The 25892-nt window shown below is 36.9% G+C and overlaps 3 protein-coding genes across 3 annotated transcripts; 2 read left to right on the top strand and 1 right to left on the bottom strand.

Moving 5' to 3' along the window:
* The first annotated feature begins 350 nt into the window (after positions 1–350).
* On the top strand, positions 351–16195 carry LOC120625205 (homeobox protein GBX-1-like). The gene is made up of 3 exons (XM_039892192.1): positions 351–823; positions 14841–15028; positions 15762–16195. Exons 1-3 carry the CDS (start codon positions 448–450, stop codon positions 16155–16157), a joined length of 960 nt encoding a protein of 319 aa, XP_039748126.1. The 5' UTR covers positions 351–447; the 3' UTR covers positions 16158–16195.
* On the top strand, positions 10452–12988 carry LOC120625206. The gene is made up of 2 exons (XM_039892193.1): positions 10452–10842; positions 12255–12988. Exons 1-2 carry the CDS (start codon positions 10674–10676, stop codon positions 12923–12925), a joined length of 840 nt encoding a protein of 279 aa, XP_039748127.1. The 5' UTR covers positions 10452–10673; the 3' UTR covers positions 12926–12988.
* Positions 10892–13515, bottom strand: LOC120625204 (protein ALP1-like). Its single transcript, XM_039892191.1, has 2 exons — positions 12988–13515; positions 10892–12078 (listed from the first exon to the last, which is right to left on the bottom strand). Exons 1-2 carry the CDS (start codon positions 13290–13292, stop codon positions 11205–11207), a joined length of 1179 nt encoding a protein of 392 aa, XP_039748125.1. The 5' UTR covers positions 13293–13515; the 3' UTR covers positions 10892–11204.
* Positions 16196–25892: the final 9697 nt, after the last annotated feature.

Raw genomic sequence — 25892 nt, 5'->3', positions numbered from 1 at the left:
ATGATAAAATTGTACTTTGAAGAATAAATCAATAAGGTTTAAAATCCCATGCGTGAATCAGTTAAACTACGCAGAGGCACTGCTGGAGAAAAATAACAGTTACGAAAGAATATGTTAAAAATGAAAATAGTTAAGCAAACTGAAACTTTAGGATGTTGTTAGAATAGTATCTTTTGATAGTAACAGTGGTATTATCGCGATAGTAATAAAGCTTATGTTCGCTTAACCGACTAAAGAGCATTAATAAAATAAAATTACGCTTCGTCTACACCCCGTATGTGGGCGGGGCGACAACAGTCGACAAGATGAGACTCTGAGTACATCACTACGATGCCGCGGAGAACGCACGTATCGCGCGTTCCAAATTCGAATTTATTTTTTTAATTTTAAATTCCGTGTGTGTTTGTGGACAGTGTTACGTATTTTTTTTTTGTTACAAATTGTGAAATGGAGTCCGAGTTGGAATCGCAGATTAAAAAAAAAGCCCCAAAACCATTTTCAATAGAATCTATTATCGGCGACAGAAAGTCTCCCGAAATAGACATAGAGAACAACATTTCGGAGAGTTCTAGACTTTCCGAGGAGGAAGAAAATGAACGATCAGAGGGATTCAATAGGATGCGATGTTATTTGAATGCACCATTTTTGCAACAAAATGTGAATTTTCCTTTTTTATTGGGCTATCCCGAGCCGTGGTTGTCGAGGGTTTTCGGTGCTGTTCCGACACAGATAGCGCAGGAGAATAGAGAAGAAGAGAAGAGGGAGAGTCCTGTTAGTGTTGGGAGTGAGCTGGAGAGTGATGGTGCGGAAGACAATGCACAGGGTAATTATGAATCTCCTACTAATCGTTTTTTTTTTTGTAGTTAGCTATACCTGTTATGGATATCACTAGTTGTTACGACAAATCCAACGTGTCATTTGACAGCAAAGGGTAGATGAGAACTCATTGATGACTTGAGTTTTTATAATTATTAATTTGCCCTTTTATCGGTCCTGTGCCACTGATAAGCAAAGATATTCTGTCTCGTTCTTAGACGAAAATAGACCTACCTCGTTGCTCCAATGGAAATCTATAACGTTTTGAAAACAAAATACCAAATAAGTTTGAGGCATCCAAATACTCCGAATCGCGACGTTCTAATATATCTACACTGCCGAACCTTTGAAGTAGCGAACGCCCGCCAGTCATAGTAAAAAATATCTTTATTCAGGAAAGTAAGTTTAAAATTTGTACCACCAGCAGTCTATTCTCCTCTTATTTTTTTTCCTAATTCAAAGGTTGCCTGGCAGAGATCGCTATTAAGCAATAAGGCCACCTTTTGTATTCTACTTCTTTCTATACGTTTCTGTTTTTATTATATGTTACTGTTGTGGTATACAAATAAAGAGTTTAATAATAATAAGTAGGGCCATAGATGGCAATAATGGTGCGTACAAATATCTTTCGGTATGAGCCCAATCACGAGCGATCCGTTGCATGCAGAGATCGATTGCAGATCGTTGCAGAATGAGGCTAACGATGGCTTCATACCGCTCACACACCTACGGTCAATCGCTATGACTCGTTTGCAACGGCACGTGGCAGCACAGAAAGCTCGTGGAAGCCGAAAACCTAGTAACTTATGCAAAACGCATGTGCATATATAGCTTTTACTAGAAGTTTAAGTAGTGTTATTGCGTTCAGTGCATAGGTAGCTCTTACCAGGTAGGTACTTAGGTATTTACTTATTTCGTGAGGCTAACTTGGGCAAGTCCCTAATTTTTTTTTTTCTCATGGGATAAATCCTCATGGATACCACCGCGCCACGGAGGCACGGTGATTATGTCGGACTCGTACCGACTAAAACCGCACGGTGTTCCTACCAGTCGCCTGGTGGCTGGGTCACGGGAACACTTTCGCACACATCCGCGACCCAGCTAGCGGAGGGCCAGTCCCTACCTAGCTTAAGCCGGTGCGAGAGTTTTCACGATCATTACACGCGAGATTGAATTTATATAAAAGTTTTTAGTATGTAGGTTTTGGGGTAAATTTATCCTGCAAATTAAGTTATCTAAAAGTCCCGTTAAAAGCCATTTAGCTATTTTAGCATAAAATAATTTATAACAAAATGGCTCTTTATAGTCTCATAGGGCTTGAATGTTTTTACGGGTTAAAAAGTATTAGCCTATGTCTCTTTCCGGTCTATAGTCAGGTTATGTGTAAGCTAGTCCTGTATCTGAGCTCTTCGTAATTATATAATCACGTAAATACTAAATCCGTGGCTTTATTGAAGCGAAAATGAAAAGGCGGTTTCCCACTAGTTGGCGAGCATATAATATCGCATAATATATATATATATGTAAACTAAGGTACCTGATGAATGATGATACAGTTCGCGTTACCACCTCAATGGAGGACATGAAAAAGCTCTTACAAATACTGCAAACGGAGAGTTTTAGGCTTGGGTTGTGCAATAACAAGAGCAAGCAAAACTAATGATAATTGATCTTGCTGGCAAAACATTCGAGTAATACGGACACCACGGTGTCTACAGACAATACAAAGACGATTTTTTTTTTAGGAATTTGTGTTTCTGATTAAACCAGTACCCTTATTATTTTGACAGAATAACGCGGGCTTGTTGACGTGCCTCCGAATAGGGGCAGGACGAGTTTGAACCTTAGGGCTCAAAGAAGCGAAGGGATTGTCGGCTTCATATTATGAGGCCGACCCTGGGTTCAGGCGACGACTGGAGGGAAGGGATTTCCGACGGTAATTAGTCCGCACGCCTCGAAGGTCGTGGTGTGAACCCACGTCCGGATGGCGACAGAATTCGAGGACATCGACTTCGCCGGCGAAGCCGCTGTGCAGAGGTTGATTGTGTGTCCTGAGGGCATTGTCAGTAGTAATCTAATCGTCGGGGTTGTGAAGGATATGTTTAGGCCTCTTCTTGTTGAGAGTGGTTTCTTTTTACTCACCCAACCTTAGGGTTAGATGAAATTCAAAATTCAAAATTCAAAAAAAAATTAAAGTAAAAAGAAGCCGCAACTATGAGAGAGTTGGGATGCCGAATGAACTTCTCAAAGTAAATTTCGAGAGTTTATTGAAATATTGGGCGATTGTGGGGAGTTTGTGATCTCTATGCGATCTCCATGTTGCGCACGAACTAGAGGCAGCCGGTAGCGTTGCGCATGAAGCGATTTTGAAGAGTCTGGAATCTCTCATATGCGTAGGGAGAGTGAAACGCGGAGGCGACGCTCGCATATGATATTATAGGGCGAACACAGATTTCAAAATTCTAAATTCATTTATTTCAAGTAGGCCTACTTTATAAGCACTTTTGAAACGTCAAGTAGGTATGTTTGTAGTGACTCTAAGAGGTTTAGTAGAGTGTCACTTTATGACAAAGTGACAACTTGCTACGCCTGTTTAACTGTTTTCTCATATTATTTCTCTACTGAGGCCGAACGCAGCGCGGCCCGCACCGCGCTAATGTGATCTGCGAAACGACTGTCAAATGTTTCACTCAAGTACGTGGTTGTCTTTCGCCACGGTATAGCACGGTTGAATAAGTTAAGGGTTCCTTTTACATTGGGAGTGTACCATCTGTAGACATTAGGTATAGAGAATTACATTAACTTTTCTGGGCTCTCAAATATGCAAGGATGGTAGTTGTCATTGTGTCCTCATCCAGGGAAATACTACCATTCTTATTTCTGCCGCGATATAGTGTCGTTATATATATTATATATCAATACAGTATTTCGGTGTAAAGCGTGGTTTCCGCACGCACTTGACGTTTTACACTTACGCCTCAGTTTGATGGACACAGGGCGTCACGTTGCAGGACGTGTTCCGTGCATGCGTGCCTGTGAAATGTTACTCTGCTTAAGACGATGACTATGCAGTATCCAAGACCATCAGGTGCGCCATTTACTAGGTCTGTTGATTATTATAAGTATAATAAAATCTACAAACAGAAGCATCGCGATGGCGAAGAGTGCTATGACATGCCTAGACGGTAAGATATGGTGAAATCGAGGCATAACAACTAAAAACACGAGTCGAGCCATTATTTACCCTATTTTTATGAATGCAGCTGAATCATGAACCATCAAGGCAAGAGAAAGGCGAAAGATAGGGGCGCGATCGAGATGTGGTGATTGAGGCGCGTGTTGAGATCACCCTGGCTAGCCAAGCACACAAATATGTCTATACTAGATTAGAGATTATTCGAATTTTCTCTCATCTACTTACACATAAGGCAAAATACCCCGGTCACCAACGAGATGTGCTCAGCAGTAAAAAGAGTCTAACTCATGCAGATTCTATACTATCAAAAAAAAAAACATTTAAAATGTAAAATTAATTTATTTTAAGTAGGTCTAGTTTATAGGCACTTTTGAAAAGTCAAGTCAGCCTGTTTGTGGTGCCTCTACCATCGGTTCGGGAGGCAGCTTCTACGCAGAAGAGCCGGCAAGGAACTCAGCGGATTGCCCTTTTTCAACTGAATTTTTTAGGTTTGCATTCTTTAGAATTTCCTATCTTGGGAGAGACGAAAGCAGAGTGGACTGCTTCCAAGCAGCCTTGTCGCTAACTCGCTAAAATGGACAAAACGTAAACCAATAAATATAATTGAATATTTAATAGCTGAGATCTTTCGACGACCACGATCTTCAGTAATGACGGAATGAGCATGGAAATAGAGACAGAAAACTTACCTAAAAGTTATTTCACTACATAGTATAAAAAAAAATCGCTTCCCGCTGTCTGCCTGTTCTATACGCAATGGATTTTGATGAAGTATTTTTAATAGATAGAGAGATTCAAGAGGAACGTATACATGCATAATAAATTAGAGAAACACGGTCAATTTTAGAGGTTTCAAATGTTATGTCGTAAATAAACACTTTTTTTAGCGCTCGCATTGCAAACGCTGCTGGCTGAATGCTAAGATAATAAGAATAATAAACATTAATGTACATTATTGTACACCTTAAAAAGGTCTACAAAAAAGACCGCGACGGTGTGTGTTTATCCCTACAGATACCGTATTTATCTTTAACATTTTCCACAGTACAAATAACACAGTATTATTCTTTGACCAATTAAATACTATAGATACGTTGTGAATTTCATGAGGATCAAAATTTTCCTTCACTGCATTTTCTTCAAATGAGATGATAAAGCGGGGCGCGATATTCAACCACGCGAAAAAAATATCAAATCAGGCAAAAAAGCACTCTGAAATACATTGCGCTCGTTCGAAGCCAGGACGGATTTTTAGTAAATAAATTAATATATACTACGACATCGCCATCTAGCCCCATAATAACCGTAACTTGTGCTATGAGCACTGGGGTAACTGATGAATATATATTTTTTAATAATATACATAAATACTTAAAGCATACAGAATACAGTTAAACACCCTTATTTTAGTTGTAGTAGGCTTTTTGTGATCAGTCACAGCTCAACAATCAACAGCAATACAAGCCCAACAGCATTTTTGCAATGCTGTGTTCTGGTCAGCAGGGCGTGGATGGCGGAGTAATGACAGGCACAGATAAGGCTTCACAACTAAGCCGTTGCGGACACAGGACAACACTGCGGTATGTGTTCCTTTCATGCCCTGTTAAGTGTTGCTCTGTTAGGCAACAGTTTTCCACTTACCATGAAATGGTCCATCAATTATTCACTATAAAAAAACCCAGACACTGAAAAACATTTATGTTCCTCACACGAGCATTTTTCCTTTTCAAAGTCAAAGTCAAATATTTCTTTATTCAAATAGGCACATAGATGGCACTTTTGATGCGTACATTACATGCAAAATACGACATAGGAGTGAGTTGATGGCGATAAATAAATTCGTCAACTTAAAACTAAAGCTACGAGGGTTCCAAACGCGCCCTGGTCTAAGAAGAAGCACACAACAAACTTAGCCGGTTGTTATTTTTTTTTTCGTTATCACCATCTCACATTGTCATTTAAAAACTATTAAAGAAGCAACCTGATTAGAGCAATAATTTACACTCAAGCTTTTTTATCGTTGACGTAGTCCTTAATACTATAATAGGACTTTTCTATAAGCTTATTTTTAATACAAACTTTGAACTTTTTCAGAGACATATAAACTGGTAATTTATTGTAAAATTGTATACAATTTCCTTTAAATGACTTACTTATTCTGTGTAGTCTAGTATATTGCACTGCAAGTTTATTTTTGCTTCTAATGTTCAAATTATTGCAGTCAAATTTTCTCTTAAATTTAGATGTATTTTTGTGAACATACATTAAATTTTGAAATATGTATTGGCTAAAAACTGTCATTATCTTAACATCTTTAAATTTATCTCTCAATGACTCTCTCGGACCCATTTTATAGATCGCACGAACAGCCCTCTTCTGCAGCACGAAAACAATTTTTAGGAATAGAACTCATTGATAAACTGTTAAAACCTCACATTTATTTCCTAACTAAATAAAATCAGGCGTACCGATTGATAGCTCAGACAGAAGGTCGCCTGCGGTCCCAATGTTCAGGAATCGCCGCATTAGAAAACGCAGCGTTGGTTAGTTGTAATTCGACGCATTTTAAACTGAGGCTTCTGGTCATAAATCATATTTATCTATCTATTTTGATCGCACTTACAGGTCTTATTGAGATGTGTGTCGGTGGGTGTGCAGTGTAGTGAGGTGTGTAGTTATAGAAAACAACCGGCATCAAGGGTGTAAATGGGACAAGTGGATTACAGTATGACAGTGCATACCGGAATGTCTTCTTCACTACCTAGACTCTGCCCTCCAAACAAAAGTAGGTACACATTATTCACTTGGTTTCAGTGCATTAATTGTACTCTATCCTATATTCTGCTAGGGCCCAATGTAGAATAAGGACATTATACTGATGATCACACAAAAAAACAGCTCTAAAATTCTACTATATATTATAGAGTAGAATTTTAATGAATAAAAGAAATATTGAATATATTCTAAATTATTTAAATTAATAAACATATTATAGTTAAATAACGCTTTGCTATATCTACTCACACACAAGTACAGATAGGTTCAATAAATTCCTAAAGCACATTAATAAATAACCTATTTCACGCCTGTTATCGTTTTGAAATCATACACAAACATTAATATCCGTGGCTGTATGATTAGTGACGCTTGCTTGAAATTTGAAAAAGAAAATAAATGTCACGCCACTAGAACTGCATCTGTAGCGTGAAATTGACATTTGACATTTGAGATTTCCGAACAGAATATTTGCAGCCGTTTTGGCGTGAAATGGAGTAATAAGTTGACAGCTGTCCTACCTTTATAAGGTATCACAATTATCGATAAATTAAACTAAGGTGTCAAAAAATATGATAAGGAGCGAATTCGTTATCTAACTCACACCTTCTTATTTCGGTTATTAGGTAGGTAGGTACATAATATGCTCCCGACTGGCTCAGCTTAATTGCAATCGGAAATAAAACCACTGCACACTTTTAAACCAGATTGTTTTAAGCTTGGATAGTTTTTACCTTTGTAAAGCGTATCGAACCTGAAAATAATCGGGAACTACATAGGGTTCTAATTTCTATGAAAAGATTTCTCTACGTAGCACCTTTTTCAAAATCAACAATAACAAAAATTATTCCCAAGAAACTCATTTTTATTTATTATATTTAAAATAATAAACAGAAGTGACCACACAGGAATATTTTTCAAAACTTTTTATAATGGATTTGTATCTTTCCGTTAAATCAAAAAACGAAAAGGTCCTATGTGTGACTGAATGTATGTTTTTATAATGTATGTTTTTTATGTCTGTTCATCGACTTCTCGCAGACTGATTGCATTATCAGATTGTGACATGATGATAAGAACAATAATACCGGGCTTAGTTTGCTGTGGGCGAAAGTGCTCTTTGTTGGTTTGTGTCAATCAGTCAACGTGCTGACGTGATTGCGTTACTTTTTGCTGCTTGTATAAAGCACAAAGCAACAAACACACTTTTTTTATTTTTATAATTTTTTATTACTGTTTTTACCTATACTTGGAGGAATTAATAATTTAAATTTATAAAACAAACACACTTCTGCTTTTTTAATACGAGCAGTTCGCCCAATGGTTTCATCCACGTACTCTGACAGGATGATTTTTCCTATACAAAATTTCATCCGTTATGTTACAACCCACTGCAATGCATGCTTCAAGCAATTAGTACTGAGTACTATGCAATGGTCCTTTGTCAGACGATAGTCCGATGCTAAAATTGAAATATTTATGCATTATAAATTAACGGATCTCTTTAATTTTCGACGACCGTGCGATGGTACCTAACGTAAGGAAAAGATAGATACCTATACTATTTCGAGAAAGAAAAACAACATGAAGACGTGACTGAAGCACGCACCGAACAGTTTAATAATTTCGGTTGGAAACCTTAACAAACTTAAAATCACATTGATAAGGTTTTTTTTATTATTTATTTTATTTTATTTATTAGGGACAACAGATAGTCATACACAAAATAAAATTAAAGACAGCTAAAAATAAAATATCACTAGCACAAAACCCTCATCATTGTCCACGAATTACTAAACTTATATTAAAAAATAATATTATTACAAAAATAATAAATAATTCATCCTTCAAACTACTACTTTTTATTTTGATTTTTTTTATATTTCAGATTGTTTTTTTTAAATTATAGATTTTTAAGCCTTTTAAAAAACCCGCCCGCCGCGATTCGTCGTTTGCCAAAAAATTGCAGCTTATTAAATATTTGTCATCAGTAATTTTGTATGCCAGAAATCGGTTCAAGAGTTCATCGGTTTCAAGAACGATGAGCACAAAAACTCCTAAACAAATTCATCAAACATTTTATCACTGCATGTAAAATACTTAATGCTTTTAAATTTCGAACGAATTTTTCCCGCGTGAAAAATTTAAACCGCTCCGAACGTGACCGCAATGGCTAGTGAAGTCCGCTTATCGAAATTTACCGATAAATATCCGATTCAAGCGAAACTGCATATTAAAGGTTCACGGGCGATTTAACTTCGCCGACTGACTTTCGAACGCACTATTTACGAATTCGAATTTTAAATTCAGATCGCGCTGCCGCGGCGGCGGGAACTCGGCTTTATTCGTTTACAAACATATCACATGCAATTAATTTTAGATCAACCATTCTTATTTGTATGAGTTTAAGGGTGCTTATAGCTTGTTTTGGTAGTAAATAAATTTGTGATGTGTTTACAATTCATTTGACGCGTTCGATAACTGTCAATAGACGTTGTCGCAAACGTAAGAAATAAATGTGTTTATTTGCTAAGGGGATCTTTTTATCGGCGTTTTTTCATGGAAATTTGCTCAGACGAATGCTTAAGTTCGTTGTCGATTGACACATTGACACCACAGTCTACGAATTCTAAGAAATTTGTCTCATTACTTTAGCGTGGAAAAGAAATATTAGCGTCGATATTTTGGGACGACGCGACGTGCCTTAAACGTCTAAAATGGAAATTATTATAAATCATCATCATCATTATTATCCCACTACACGACACGGGATATCCCACTACACCCTTAAAATAAAAATAATTTAGGCCAAGTGGATTGGTAGGCGAGCTTTTGAGATAATTTTGTCCTCTAGCAAAGGAAGCCGAAGTCCTTGTAACGTTAAGCTCTCACTGCTTCTGAAGTCAGAAATCATTGGCTTCAGTTGAAAAGGACAGGGCAAGAGTAGGTATGGTATTGTCATTATGCTCAGCCTATTAATATGCTGGGCGTAGGCCTCCTCTCTTATAATGAGGAGATGCTTTTAGAGCGCAGACCCACCACGCTGTATCCAAGGTTGGCGGACTTTAACCTTTATCAAGGGCTTAACGTACTTTCCAAGACACGGAGGTAAACACCGCTAATTTTCTGCCAAGTTTGCAAGAATTCTATTTTTTTAGCATAAAAATCCGATACCTAACGATTTAATGGGCTGCCGCAACACCTGCTATTATCCAATATTTCATGAAATCCTATTTATGAGGGTCATGGGAGCTTATGTCATATAATATGTTAGCACAAAGATGCTTTTGCCTGTAATATATTTAAAAATAAATGGTATTTTCGTTCAGACTGGCGAAAATTATTCATTCCTAATCAGGAACAACTTACCTTTTTTATTTAAGAAACTCAAATTTTTTAATTTTTAACTGCAGCGGTTTAGGCAGTAGGACAAGTCTTTTCAAGTATTGACATTTTGAAGAATTCCTGACATCTTAAATCTTTATTACATTTCTTTCATCTCTTATTACTTTCTTTTACGTCGGACGGTATTCGCGTCCAATCATAGCGCGCTACAGTGAGAAGGCGGAGTGCTGACGGCGCAGCGTCCGTCGCTTTTTATTTGCTTTTTATCGACCTTGCCGTCATTACCGAGGTGCAATCTAAGGGCGCTTGTACACGCTAAGAAAAAACGCCGGGCGTACCTAAGAATTCGTGTCGTAACTAGAAAATAACTGTGTACACTGCTCGCAGCGGTGCACGAAAAAAAATCTTGTCTGCGCAAGACACGACGCGGCGAACGTTGTTGCGGAGCGGCGGGGGGGCGGTGTAGTAGGGTTGAGCCAGCCCAGTTTTTGTTGTGCGTTGTGCGTTTGGTGTGGACGTGTATTGCAGCGTAGAGTACAAAATGGCTGATGAGTTACTTATAACTTTAGTAGAAGGACGACCGGTATTGTGGGACAAAACTTTAGACATATATAAAGATAAAAGACTCACATACGAAGCATGGAGAGAAATATTTACTATCTTAAACAAAGACTTCGACGAAATGACAAATGTCAAAAAAAATGAATATGGTAAGTACATACAACATATTACTATCTTTTTACAATTTTCAAAAATACAGATTACTAGATATATTCTATATAGCTATATATTATTATAAATATTAATCATTGTCGTTACCCACATTAAATACATCTACAATAAAAGATTTAAGTTGCAAGCAATCATAAGTTCAATAGCGCTAAGTAGCATACGGACACGGCTTTGCTAAAAACGATAATGACTAATACTTATAATAAAATACGTATAAACATGAAAAAAAATATAACATGTAATTGTTTATTTAAACAATATGGCAGGTAAGAATAATTCCTTGTTTCACACTTTTTGGATTAAAATTTAGTAGTCGGGTTTTAGTTTTAGAACTTATTTTTTATGTGTATTTATCTTGCCATGGCAGTGATCCTTCATCAGAGGAAAAATATTCAGTATATTTTTGACGAATTTCGTCTGCTGTGAGATTATTGCCTTCTAAATGCAATGGACTATTTAATCGGTCTCGATTGATTAAAGGCTCAACGTGACCTTCTTCTGTATGAATAAAATTTTGCAAAACGCAAGTAGTTTTTACAATAGCAACTGTTAAATCGAGACTTAAGTTTAAAGATCGGTGCAGAATTCTCCATTTGTTGGCCATTATTCCAAATGCACACTCGACGTATCTTCTTGCCCTTGTCAAGCGATAATTAAATATCTTTTGTTCTTTTGTGAGTTCGTTACCACCGTAGGGTCGAAGTACGTTAGCATGAAGTGCGAAAGCTTCATCAGCTACAAAAACATATGGTAATATATAGTTAGTATTTATTATAGAGCATGGGGATGGTATGTTTAACGTATTGTCAACAAGTTTTTTCCAAAACTGTGTTTCTTTGAAAACATTTGAATCACATTCTTTACCATACGACCCTACATCAATAAAAATGTAATTGTAGTTGGAATCCACAATAGCCATGAGAACAATAGAAAAGAAATGTTTATAATTTAAAAACATTGATCCACTTTCTTCGGGTTTAATTATTCTAATATGTTTCCCGTCCAGTGCTCCAAGACAGTGTGGAAAATTGGCATTTATTTCATATCTTTGTGCTATATTCAACCATTCTTCTTGTGTTGGCATCCGCATATAAACTGTAGATAATTCTGACCAAATATGATGAGTAACTTCACGTACAATGTTCGCTATTGTTTTTATTCCGATTCGAAAATCGAAATGAAGACGTGCGAAGGTATCTCCAGTTGCCATGTATCTGTAAAAAATTGTAACAATGTCTTAGAGCAAGAACACACTTGCAACTTGCAGTGCGATTAATTGCAAGTGTGTTCTTACTCTTACAATGAGGTCATTTCCTTTTTTATATGAAGTTTATGTCTACTTGCAATAGATGGTACCTACTTTCTAACGGTAGTTCGTTTTTTGTTTCAGCAAAGTCTACAGCAAAAAAATGGACAAGTTTGCGAGATAGGTGGATGAAATGTCACAGAAGACTTAAAGAAATGAAATCGGGATCGGGTGCTAAGAAGATTCGTAAATGTGATTTTTACGACGAAATGTTATTTTTGACAAAAATTGTAACACGCCGAGACACTGAGTCAAATATACCCGAAACAACAAACGTGGAAAAAAGTCCCGTAGAACATACACCGATCGCGAAAAAAAAGAAACAGGATGTTAGCGAGGTGGACAAAAATATGGCAGAATTTATAAAGGCTGTTACCAAAGAAGAAGAGAGCCGTGCCATGTCATTTTTTAAAAGTATAGCTCCGAGTGTTGATAAGTTCAGTGATGAGGAAATGGTGGATTTCCAGTTTGAAGTTTTAAAACTTGTGCGTTCTACGCAACAACGAAAGGGAAGTGATGTTCAGCATCAATGGAGTACTGAGTATTACAAAACAACGCAGCCTTCTACGTCGTCATTTAACGTACCCGGCCCATCATACTCGACTCGACCAGGTTACAGTACTCAAAAATCTACATCCATTGAATTTGACACCGAAACTATTAGTAGTGTGGAAACATCGCATACAGATGAATTTCACTTTGACTTTTCTGAAGAATATGAACATGTGGAGTCTGTTGAATTTGGAAACATGTAACACTTCAAAGACATTTATTATTGTATAACGTTCAAATCAATATGCTTAAAAAAATTACTTACCTTAATGTTACGGCCAATCTAATGTATGGAGGAATACTTTCTCGCATTTTGGTATTTTCATGTCGTATATTATTTTCTATTGTTGTCAAAAGCTTGTCAAACGTAGACATTTTCATGCGAAAATAATCCACAAATTTTTCCTCATGTTGTCGCATGACACGGTAAAGGGTAATGAACCCGCCAAACCCATTTTTCTCTTGTATAATTGGATGAACCCAGTAAAGTCTCTTGTTTTTTGTTTCCTTTTTTATTTTGTTATAATAATAATATGCAATTATCATTCTTTTTTGCTTTGTAGTTAACATTTATATAAATAAACGAAACTCACTGATTACACTTGTTATTACTTGCGCGCCCTACGCCCGACTGTCGACTGCACGAAAAGAATCGTGTCGTGTACACGTTTCCATTGGTCTTGTCTGCGGAAGACACGAAAAGTTTTCGTGTGTGGAACAGACAAAATTCTTGTCGTCTACACGAAAAATTTGTCTTGTCTGTCGCAGGAACGGCAAATTTTCTTAGCGTGTACAAGCGCCCTGACACCGTCTATTTCACATGATAGAATGTATTCACCCACAAGTTGCGTTGACCCCTCTGGTTTGGAAACAAGCCGCTCCGTTTACATCTCGCAGTGACATTCATACATTTTTTTTTATTACACCACAAGTTACACCTTGATTGCAATCTCCCGACGGAAGCCGACTAACATGTTATGGGTACGGCAATAATATACTTTAATGGATTCTACGTACATCGTACCGTAATGCTAAATCGCTTGGCCACACATCTCAGTAGTAGGAGGGTGGCCGTAGCCTCTCACTAGACCAGACCAGAGAAAATTTTGATACCTATTTTGAGTTTCCGAATTGGCCCTGCTAGGGGATCAAACCCGAAACCCCGCACTCTTAAGACCACTTCCGGGGGTCAACGAAATTGTTGGAAAAGAAAACTTAAGTCTCAAAAACCGAAATATTACACAGGCTTTAGAAGTACATTATTTACTTTCTCTGAGACTTATCTGTGAAACCGAAACGCTAATAGTGTCTGAGTTAACCACTTGCGTAATTTTTATTGAAACACTCACATGCAAAATTAAAATCAAGTTACTCCTGTCACTTTATTAGGTTCGTGTCGCGTAACGTAGGTACCATGCCCTTGTCGGTTTTTTATCTTCAATAGAATTGTTATAAGTTTGGTTAATGAATTTTTACAGGGTGATTCTTTATGAAATGTACTTATGCACGCCTCAACAGTATTTCGTTATTCGGTAACACACTGTAAATATCTATTTGCTTTTATTCAAAGTAATCCTTGCGCTACGGATCGTTGGTGCAATCTTAATTCAGAAACTGCTACTTTGGTCTAGCGGTTAGCATAATTGACTACGGATCACGAGATTTTAGGCTCGTTACCCGGATTAGACTGTTCAGCCCGTTAATTAATATGATCAATTCTTTATTTCTTAAATAGTACACCCTTTAAAACCTCATGTAGCCACTATACTACTATTTCAGTTAGTTGTTGAGAGTTTTCTGTCAAATAACTCTCAGTGCAAGCCAGGTTTTAGGTAGGTAATTGGGGATGTCCACCCCATTATCCGAAAACCAATTTTTTAACTGACAGTACCGGTGTAGTATGACTAACATAACATGATGTGATACTAAGGCTGTCATTGCTTATCTTTTGAAACATATTTATACAGTTATTTCTTTAAAAGTATTGAATTCATGAAAACATTGTGGAACATAAGTTTTTCATTATAACGAATCCTTTAATTAGCTTTGTAAGTCCTTTCTAACTTTAGCCTTGTATATAAATTTTTAAAAAAAAATATTACTGTTTCTCTCAACCAGGTAACGAGTCGGAGCCAGACCAAGAAGACGGAGCAGACACTCCCAGAGAGAACAAGTCAAGAAGAAGACGTACAGCATTCACATCGGAACAACTGCTTGAATTGGAGAGGGAGTTCCACGCTAAAAAGTACCTCAGCCTCACAGAGCGATCTCAAATAGCCTCCGCCCTCAAATTGAGCGAAGTACAGGTAGATTTATTTCAAATTCTGTGTTTTTTTAAGGTTTTACCCAAAATAGAGCACCATTGAAGGTACGTTATACGTTAACATTAGGCAAACATTCACCAAATGTTAGGTGATCATCGCTTCCCATTGTCACCACCAGAGGAGGCATGAGCCGTTATCAGCTTTTAAAGATTTTTTTATTTACTCCTTGATTAACCTCAAATTGTAGTTTTGAGGGAACACGTTGGATAATTTATAAATTTTTTAAGTGAGATCACTTTCCTAACAAACCTGACGAGGACTGCTCACACACTGCATAGAATGCAAACTCAGAAAATTCACAGCTAAGATAAATAAGAGATACCTTCTCCAGCCTGACAGAGTAATAACAGTTTGATGTCTTGGAACTAATATCCACGCTCAAATTGAACGAAGTGCAGGTAATTTAAAAATAATGGTTGGCAAGCTGGCAATCGCCGTGGTCTTACAAGCAGGAGGTCGTGGGTTCACTTTAGGTGCGCCTATTTACCATCCTATTATCAAAGACGTGCTGTGATAAGCTTTGTATGGGATAAATTTACCGCTTATTGATAATAAGTGGAATCGGCGCGCGGCGGCTTAACGTACTTCCCGAGGGGACAAACAAGACCGACCTCTTTTCTCTGGTCTATTATGAATATCATAGGGGGAAGGTAAAAATCTTAAAAATGTTTTATGAACGCAAAGACGGAATGACCATAAATTATCTTTGTTTCAGGTTAAAATATGGTTCCAAAATCGCAGAGCGAAATGGAAACGTGTGAAAGCGGGACTGGCTTCCGGAAGTCATTCAAGTGGGAAGAACACCGGCACCAAAATCGTCGTACCAATACCCGTTCACGTCAACCGATTCGCAGTCAGAACACAACACCACCAAATGGAAAAACAAAATCTACAATACCGACTTGATAGAACACAACCCTTACCCGGTAGTCTGTTACAGTCCCAGACATCAGCATTCCTCTCCGCCTCGAAAACCGATAATCGACAAGAACCTGTAAATCTTAATCCGCTCAGTCGCAGCAGTATTTACGACGCGTCGAGGTTAATGTCACCGGCAGTCAATTTGAGACATTATGCGAACCAAAATATTCAAAATGCGAGGCACAGTTAGTTTTAAAGTAGTTGTAAGTATGTAAGTATTTAAGTAATAATTGCCTAAAGATTATTTGTACTATAAAATTATTAAAGATTGTGTGATAAAGTTTTTTTTTTTTATTTCATTCATAAGTCCCTATGACAGTTGTTTTTAAAATTGCCGACTTGGCAGCAGTACCTACTAGGTTCATCTGCCAAATTTAGATAGAGATTTAATCGTCGATATAAAATTACCAATTTAGGTCTTTCCACCACAGTTGTGCAGCTCACATTTTTTGGACGCATCTCTATTTTACAATGAACACGTTTCCACTTTTATTTTTAGCATTGAAAGCGTTTCCACTTGTATTTAGTTAAGCTTTTTATTGTTGCATATTATATTGCACATTCTTATCTACATAGCTTAGCAAATCTCTGATGGAAAAGCAGTACTGTAACGTAAAGAAAACGTATTTTGCTAAAAAGCATACACTCAGGCTACAGAGCTTAGAGGATTACTAATATATATGTAAAGAACTCTTTTCTCGAGTTCATATATCGAACCTTTTCTGAAAGTCACCAATGTTTTTACAGTGATAAGTGACATAAAGAAAAGGATGTTTAAGAAGAAATTATTTTGATTTTAAAGACCTGAAGTAAGGGCTTTAAATGTTGTTTCTTGTATTTTCACAGAACCGCAATATCGTCTTTATTTCAACTACCCATTGAAGGGAGTATTATAAACATTATTATATATATATAAATTTTTCTCCGCTTGAAAAACCGGTAAATCGATACGTGCAAATTTGCTACGGTGCATCACTATTTACGATGCATCCGTGCCAATGGGTTCATTGTTACCAAAATATCACGAAGTGGTTAATACTTAATGCATTGCATTGACAATGGCTAAATCAGTCAGCACGGCTAGCATGGGCAGTAGACCATTATATCCCCGGGGAAAGGATAAAAATGTATCTTCTCCCACAGCTCTATCAACTCTCAGAGCACTTGTGCGCCAGTGGAAAGTATATCCAAAAAAAAGTCAGGGGATATAATCGGGGGATATATTTGTTATCTCCTGCCTAAACTAGCCTTGCAGTTGAGAGCCAGAGTCTCTAGACTACTGATTCCAGATATTATTAATTAGATACCTGGTGAAGTTGGTACCACTTAAAACTCACTGTATTTTAGCTATAATTATGCGATTGCGAAGCTAGCTGCTGCGTTTCGTTCGCGGTTATAACAGTTTTTTACAAATCCCATGGGAACCGTTTTATTACCCGTTTATGAACGTATTACCGTTGTGGACAGCCGGTTGGCGCAGTGGGCAGCGACCCTGCTTTCTGAGTCTAAGGCCGTGGGTTCGATCCCCACAACTGAAAAGTGTTTTTGTGATGGACATGGATGTTTTTCAGTGTCTGAGTGTTTATATGTATGTTATTCATATTCATCAGTCACCTTAGTACCCATAACACAAACTTCGCTTACTTTTGGACTAAATGGCGAACTGTGTATGGTTGTAGTAGGTGTATTTATTTATTTATTCCGGGGATAAAAAGTAGGCTCTATTACTCTCTGCTTTTGAAGTTATACTTCTTTTGGCGCGTTATGGAAAAATGATGAGAGTAAATTTTTACGATGCGCGCGCACACCGACACCATGAAGTTAGCTATAAGGCTTGGCAGTGTACACTTTCAATTGTCACAGTCTGCGGGCTCATTACGGTGATTTAATTGTTTCAATTGTACAAAAATCGCAAACTTTAATTTTGAGTGAAACTTGGTTGTCCGATAATTAGTCTATTAGTTTTCCAAATTTATTATGACCATTTCTTTTATTATGTAGGAATAAGTATTTTTTTGTGATATTTAGATAAACTTTTTTTAACTAGATAATGCGTTATAATAAAACTTTCACTGTATCAAATACCTTTTGTTCTGTTGTTAGTGTCGTTTTTTCTATAAACTTGGAATAAGGGGAAAGGCAAAATTTATGAAAAGATTTTTATCTTGTTACGAAGTATAACTTCTAACGCGTGTACATAAGTAAACACACGTTTTTTTTTCAACTAACTATGCCAATAACCATGTTGATGGTTCCTTAATAAGGGCACGTAGAAAGGACAAACACATAAGCACACTTTGATATTATATAATATTAGTAAGGATTATAATCGATTTGAACAACATCTCTTAAAAGTATAATTCAAAATGACATACTAAATTCCCAATATCGGGTTTTAGCCTTTGGGTTTTCCAAATTGTGTCGGACGCTTCTTCTAGTAGAGACGGAATTTAACCCCCCACGCAATAACGACAGGATGTTATAAGTTTTATTTTCTCCGGGCTGATACTGAACACAGTGTTACAAGTTTTGCCCCGACCCGGGATTCGAACCCAGGTAATCGTGATCTTTAGTTCAATTAACAGACCGACGAGGCAGTTACTTTTATTTAATCTGTACTGTAGTCATAAAACTTAAGAGTTCGTTTTTTTGTTTCAATGGGGTTCCAGGGAATTACCAGATTCGGATCGGATCGGTCGGATTTTAAAAATCTGCTTTGAATTGGATAGCCTAATCCATAATTTAAATAACCCTATAACCTTGTTATAGGGTTATTTAACTACACGTGACATAACTTAGTAGTCGAGCAACTGGCGGTTGAAGCGACGTGGTGGTTAGAGGAATGAAAGTTTGTATGGGATTTTTTACTTATTATTTGTTAACGTGGGCAAAGCATCTAATCTAGAAATTAGATAGATATAAATTTTCAAGTTAGTATAATCTGTATACTAAGTATATGCAAGACTTTTGGAAGGTCAATATTGTCTAATTGTTGTGTTGACCGTAGAGAGTCTATATTCTGTAGATACGCCTGTTTGATTAATCTGACGGGATTCCCAAAAGAGCATAAACCAAAATGATGAGTGGTCTTTGGACTAGCTGAAACAATTTACAAGAAACTTTCAAATGCTTATTGTGCTATTCAATAATTTTAAAACTTTTCACCGCGAAATGACTAACCGATTTCGATGAAACTTTTCATTACTTAGTTGAAAAGAAAACTTTGCAAAGAACTCCTGCAAATTCCTACCTAACTACACAATTACACACCACACTCCAATTTTATTTGTAAAAAAAAGAACTCTGTGGTAAAAATAAATCCATCTATCATAGCCACCCTACAATAAACGTCAAGTGGGCGTGGTAGAACACAAATTCTATTAAAAGCTATCAAATTAAAGCTTTAACACCGCAAAACCTACAAGCGAATTTAAACCCTATGTACAAGATATAGAGCGCAATAAAATAGCTTGCGGAAAATTCGCTACTAATCCAAATTTGAAATGGATTTCTTTATTGACCATAGATCGTCTGTACAATCGATATTTAGCTCTACTTCTGGAGCTTTATGGTTCAAAATCGTGAACAAAATAATTTGCAGCAAATCCAAGTTCTAAATATCTTTACTGACCAAAAGCTGTTACTACAATCTAAACTGAACCTTGTCTTAATCCGATAAGAGTGAACTTTTAATACCTATATTTTCAAGTAAACATACAATTCGCTCAAATGATTTTCGACTTTAATTTAACAATTTCTGAGTTTATTTTTGTACGATAATAATTAGTCCATAGCTTGCCAAAGGCACAAAACGATTATGCGATTGCCCTTTGACATCGGATGAATGGTAATGAAAGATGGCCGATTCTTATTTGCAGTTATAGAGTAGGGTAGATATGTCGTTTTATGAAAATGTATTTTTTTTAATTTATACTTTTGGAGCATAATGAAAATTAAATAAGGATGAGATCGTGTACCTACTTAAATATACTTCATCACATAAACCTATTGCCAGCCCACTACTAAAGCCACGGGTCTCCTCTCACAATTACAAGAGTTTAGGCCGTAGTCGACCACGCCACGCTGGCTCAGTGCGGATTGGTGGACACAACACGCCTTTGAGAAAATTACAGAGACCTCTCCAGGTTTCCTCACGATTTTTTCTTCACTGTTGGAGCAAGTGATCGTACTGGGATTTGAAATCGTTCACCGAAAAATGAAGCCGAAGTTCTTACCTCTAGGCTATCACCACTCTTTATATTTCAAAGATTTAAAAACTTCGTTAGCGCGTAGTAGAACTTCAAGATAAGAATTCTCAGTAGGTACTACCCCATAGTGCGGAAATTCAAATTATTCCACCCCCGGGCCTCGAAGGGCATGATAACACAAAACCTTGTCCAGATATAACGATTCATTTGCCAGATCCGATCACCGTTGTTATACCGAATGGATACTGTGATCTCGCGAACGTCGCTTTCAAACGTCACTTTTACATGCAAAAATAAAACGAAAGTGACGTTTGACAGCACAGATTGCAAGATGTTGCATCTGTCACCCTGCATTTTTTTTATTCACCTACAAGTTAGCCCTTTACTGCAATCTCAAGCGGTAGTAAGTAATGATACTGTCGAAGATGGTAGCGGGCTAATCTTTTAGGTATTTAGGAGCTAGTTAAATTAAAACCCATATAACCCAAAAGGTTTATACTCGTATTAAGCGGCATCTTTTTTCAAGAATCAAGCTTTTTTATCGTTTAAGTAATCCTTAAGTTTATAATAGGATTTTTCTGTAAGCTTACGTTTTATATAAACTTTGAACTTATTGAAAAATAATCCCGTGTCCCAGCTGTGGGCCCCTATGAACCCTTAAACCGCTGCGCTATAGGGACCCTGTTAGGGCAAGCAAAACAACAATTTGTCGCAGTTTATCAAACACGCCTCTAACGGCCCCGCCCATAGATTAGCAGCTATTAAACGCATCTGCCGTGAGACGATGCCACCGTTCCGACTGCAACTAGCTGTGACTTGCTAATACATCTACAGTATCCTGAACTTTTTTATAGCTCGTATTGTAGATATTCTTCATTTTATATCATCTGCATACCCTGTATGCACGCCACTGGTGTTGTATGCTTCTGTAAGTTTATTTAACCTGTAATTTGTGATCCACTTTCCGCCTCACTATTAGTTTCTTGTGTTAAGTTTTGCTTGAAATGTGCTTTGTGTTTTATTGATTTAAAGTTGTTCCATCTAGCTATATATCTTTAGTTATCCCTAGGTAGGTACACTTCTAAAATCATGACCCCCTTTTAACGTAGTCGGTTATAACTTACCCCACACGCTACAATTAACAGTTAGTTGCTACAAAAGCACAAAGCTTCAAATCCCTGGGGGCGTGGCTGCGCATTACTCGATGTGACTTTTGGGGCGCGATAGATTGTATTTGTGAATTTGTGATCCCGGTAATTCGGGTGACAATTCCTCTATTGTTGGCCATTTGCGCGGCCGGGGCGCAGATGGTAAGGTTAAATAATGGGAATTTAAAAAAAGGACAATCGAAAAAGCGACGATAGCCGGTTGTGGGTGTGGATAGAAAGATAAAGTCTTTATTGCACAAATTAAAAGCGAAAACAAGAAATAACAAAACAGAAAAAAATATATATACCTAGTATTAAATATAGAGTATGTTAAATTTTTATTTATAATATTACTATATGTTTATGTGGTGTACAATTAAAGTGTATTCATTCATTCATTAATTCATTCATAGAGTACTTAGTTGGTAAGGCTTCAGTCTTATCCCTTCAGAGGGACTAAGTTCGGTCGCTGGCAGGCAGCACTACTTTTTTGAAATGGAAACTTCCTTAGGCGCGCTGAGCACTTTTTGGCTGAACGAAATACGTGGAACTCGCGTCACCGTCACCGAACGCTTTCCCAGAGCTATACCTATACCTACTGTGTACATATCAGTGGCGTGCACTTCATATATGCACAAAAGCACTGCCTACCCTAAAATTTATATATAGGAGGAGGAATTTTGGCGTTTTTTGCAATTTTCCTGCTCTATGCATACCCTCGGATGAAACCCAGTGCAGGCCACTGGTACATATGTTTGGGTGAACAAAAATCGTAAAACTCGCGTCATCGCCCCCGCAAGCTGACATACGCATACTTTGTATATGTGTATACATACATTTCGGTTTCCTTTCTATCGGCAGTCCCCAAAAACTAAGTACTTCTTTTAAAATCATCATTATCATATCAACCGACAGACTTCCACTGCTGGACATAGAACTATTGTAGGGAGTTCTAAATTCCACGGTTTTATGCCGCTTGGATCCAGCGGCTACCCGCGACGCGCTTAATGACGTCTGTCCACATCGTCGGGGGTCGACCAACGCTGCGCTTACCAGTGCGGAGCTGCCATTCCAGCACCTTGGGAACCCAACGTCCATCGTTTTAAAATACTAAATTGGATTGCGCTTGACGATTATCATGTTTTGTGGAAAGCAATTATAGGGTCTAAGTTGGGGCGCGCTTGCCTAGAAAATGCCTGTTCACTCTCTCAACTTTACGGAGTTACGTGCTTTTTAAGCTATTAAAGACAACATCATGAGGAAACCTTCATGTCTTAGCGTAATTTTCTCTATTGTGAAATCTTGGGATTCTTGTGAAATCTACCAAACCGCACTTGGCTAGCATGGTACTTATACTGCGGCCTTTGAGACCTCTCACATTTTTCTTGACTCGTACGCCCGGTATCAAAGGGTATTAAGGTTGACAATAAGAATGCTAAAGAAAATGCTATAAATATTCCAATCCCAAAGGATATAATTGGGGATGGAAGTTTGTTTAAACGCGCTTATGTCCCCGCTATTAAAGGTCGGATGTAATTATATCTTATTGCGTTTTATATCCCAACTCAGAGTCGCAAAACCGCCGGGTTATGCAACGCCAAAGAAAGAGTGTATGGGACAGAATTTGTACACTTAGTTGCGCGGGACAGCTGGTAAAAAAATCAAATCTACGAGTATATATTAAAAAAAAATCTTATATATATATAAAAATCTCGTGTCACACGTATTATCTATCGAATTCCTCTGAAACGGCTAGACCAATTTATATGAAAAATTTTGGTCTTATATTTGATAAGTCTGAGAATATCTCAAAAGCTATTTTTGATAACCCTATAAGCCTACCTCTTTCTCTCCGAAATTGTTTATTTTATTTCTTGGACTATATTTAGATTTTATTTATTTTGTGATTTTGGTTCTCAGACTATTTAAAAAATAACCAAAATAAGCGTGGAGTCACGCGCAACAGCTAGTAAATAATACATAAGTAATCGCTCTACCTAAATACCAAAAACACGACACATAATCGCATCAAGTCGTGATATTCGCGCGCGTCGCTAATTCTATTTCCATGTCATATTTGTGATGCTAATGCTGATGCTACACGCTGCGATACGCCACTTAGCTCAAGTGATGTACCTTAGCGATATCGATAACTTTCTTGCCGATTTTTTTATTTTACCCTCAAGTTTTACGGACCTTACATATCTAACTTGGCTTTTTAGCGATAAGGCCGCCAACTTTACCCGTGTGATAAATATGGAGTTATAATTAGTGAAGCGAACTGGATATGGCACGCAGGCACATAGACAACCACCTACGTTACCCACGCCTGCAGAAAATTAACAGTTCGATATTCCAAGGTATTGAGCTAATTGAGCTTAATGGACATCGATAAAGTGCAGGGATGTCCATCACTCTGGAAGGAGGGTAGGCGGAGCATAAAATTCATACCGCTGTCGGCTCGCTGCGATCTGACAGCTTCCCGCCGAGGGATACACAGAGCGTGGTTCTTCCACGCTCGGCGTAGCTTTTACAATTACCACTCATAAACTATTGTTGTCATTAACTCTAGCGCCAAGTGAAGCGTCTGTTATTTTAGGTCATAACTTCTTTATGCGCACACTTTATGAGTACTTTTAGTGTCACCGAACAATTTCCATGAGCTATATATAAACTGTATAAATCAGTTAGTAGATTTAGTTTTCACCGCTATCAGCTGTCCCCCAGGACTTTTTTTTCAATAGACCAGTGCTTGAAGACTGCTTTTACTCAACAGGCATGAACGAAATTTTAATTTTACACGAAATCCATGATATATTATGAAAATTACCTTAATTTGCTATACTCCGCGTATATCTTTATCCATATCCCTATCACTCTCGCTAATGCTAATAATATTATAAATGCCAATGTAAGTTTGTTTGTTACGCTTTCACGCAAAAATTACTTTCTATTTTAATCGAGTAATAACATGGACTATATTTAATTATATTAGTAGTAAGGATTAATAAGATTTCAACCTGAAAAATAGTAAGTCAGAAAAAATTATGTTCCTGAGTTGATTTATCCTCGTGCGCTAACAATATCGTCGGTAGGACCTTCATAAATACTTTTTACTTCAAAATACACAAAACGAACCAAATTGCGGGCAATGGCTAGGCTATTCAAACTATACCTAAGTAACTAACTATACTCTATTTCGCTATCCTTCCTCGTGTCATGGAATCCAGAGGTATGTTAAATTTAATATTCTTTTCACGTAAAAAACAGGCGCCACTGTTTAAAAAAAATATCACCGAATCGAAAAAAGGTGTAAATCCGGCGGATTTACTACAAAACAAAACACACACAAAAAACGTAAAACAATAAACCATTTTGTGTTAATTTTTAACTCTCTGGCGCCGTAGGACAAAAAATAGAGATATTATAATATTAAAACTATTCACGAACCTCTTTATTTTTGCTTGATGTAAATATTTTGAAGAGATTGTTGATTTATGAAAAGCGGAAGAGAGTTATTTTTTAAACTATTTTAAGTTCATATGCGCAGTATTTGATGGCGTTAAAATATATTTGAATGCGATATTAGTAGATTGGGCATAAACCAATCGTCAACTTTAATTATCTCGGATACAATGGGTTTTATGACCAAGTTACACACTCAGCTTTACACTTCGATTGCGAGGAAATTGGTTCGTCTAAGGTTCCCGGTTCAAATCAAAAGTTAATATTTAAGTTGACGATAAAATGGCTTTTATGCCCGAGTTAAGCACTGCCTTTATTACGATTGAGAAGAAATAAAATATTTTAAATATAATAAATGATTTCTTATAATGACAAAATTACTTCTACTTAAAGGTAGGTAAGTGCCTAATGGCTAATACGCGCCACTTTTGTTTTATATATTGGAATATATTTTACATAAAAATGCACTTACAATTATTATAATATTACTCTTACTCTTATTTGAAAGTTTTTTTAAATTTTTTAAACAATATTTTATTAATTAATAGTTAAGTTTACATGACGCGCCGGCCTTGTATATGCTAAGCTAGGTGCACTTGTAATTAACATGCATGTCGGTGCATGTTTATTGCGTGTGCGTGTGCGCTATACTTATTTAAAAACGTATAGGTAATATGTAGGTAAGTTGTAAAAAAATAAACGCACGCCTTTAACAGTGCTAGTAAAATAATAAAATAGATAAAAAAAAACTAAATAATAATAGAATCTCTGTTAAAAGTTACATCTGAGAATAGAAAAGATTTAGAAAAACAACAACTTCATAGTTTCATGATTTCCACGAGTTATGTTAAGGCGATCCCTAGTTATTTTTGTGCATAATCGAATTTTAGTCCGTCTAAACAAAACTGTTTGAGATGGTTTATAACTTTTAAATATTTGTTTAGAAGTCTTCTTCAGTCATTCATTCATCACCAGCTCATTTCCTACTTAATAAGAGTGCCTTACTATTACTTCGGTTAATATTATTAATTTCTATAAATAGGCACCTATCTATTTGCTCTTAAAACACTGATATGAAAAGCAAAGCTTATTTTCCGCTTACAC

Source organism: Pararge aegeria, chromosome 7 (genome assembly GCF_905163445.1).
Source record: "Pararge aegeria chromosome 7, ilParAegt1.1, whole genome shotgun sequence".
Taxonomy (NCBI): domain Eukaryota; kingdom Metazoa; phylum Arthropoda; class Insecta; order Lepidoptera; family Nymphalidae; genus Pararge; species Pararge aegeria.
The sequence above is the reverse complement of the archived record's forward strand: the minus strand, read 5'-3'. Positions and strand labels throughout refer to the sequence as shown.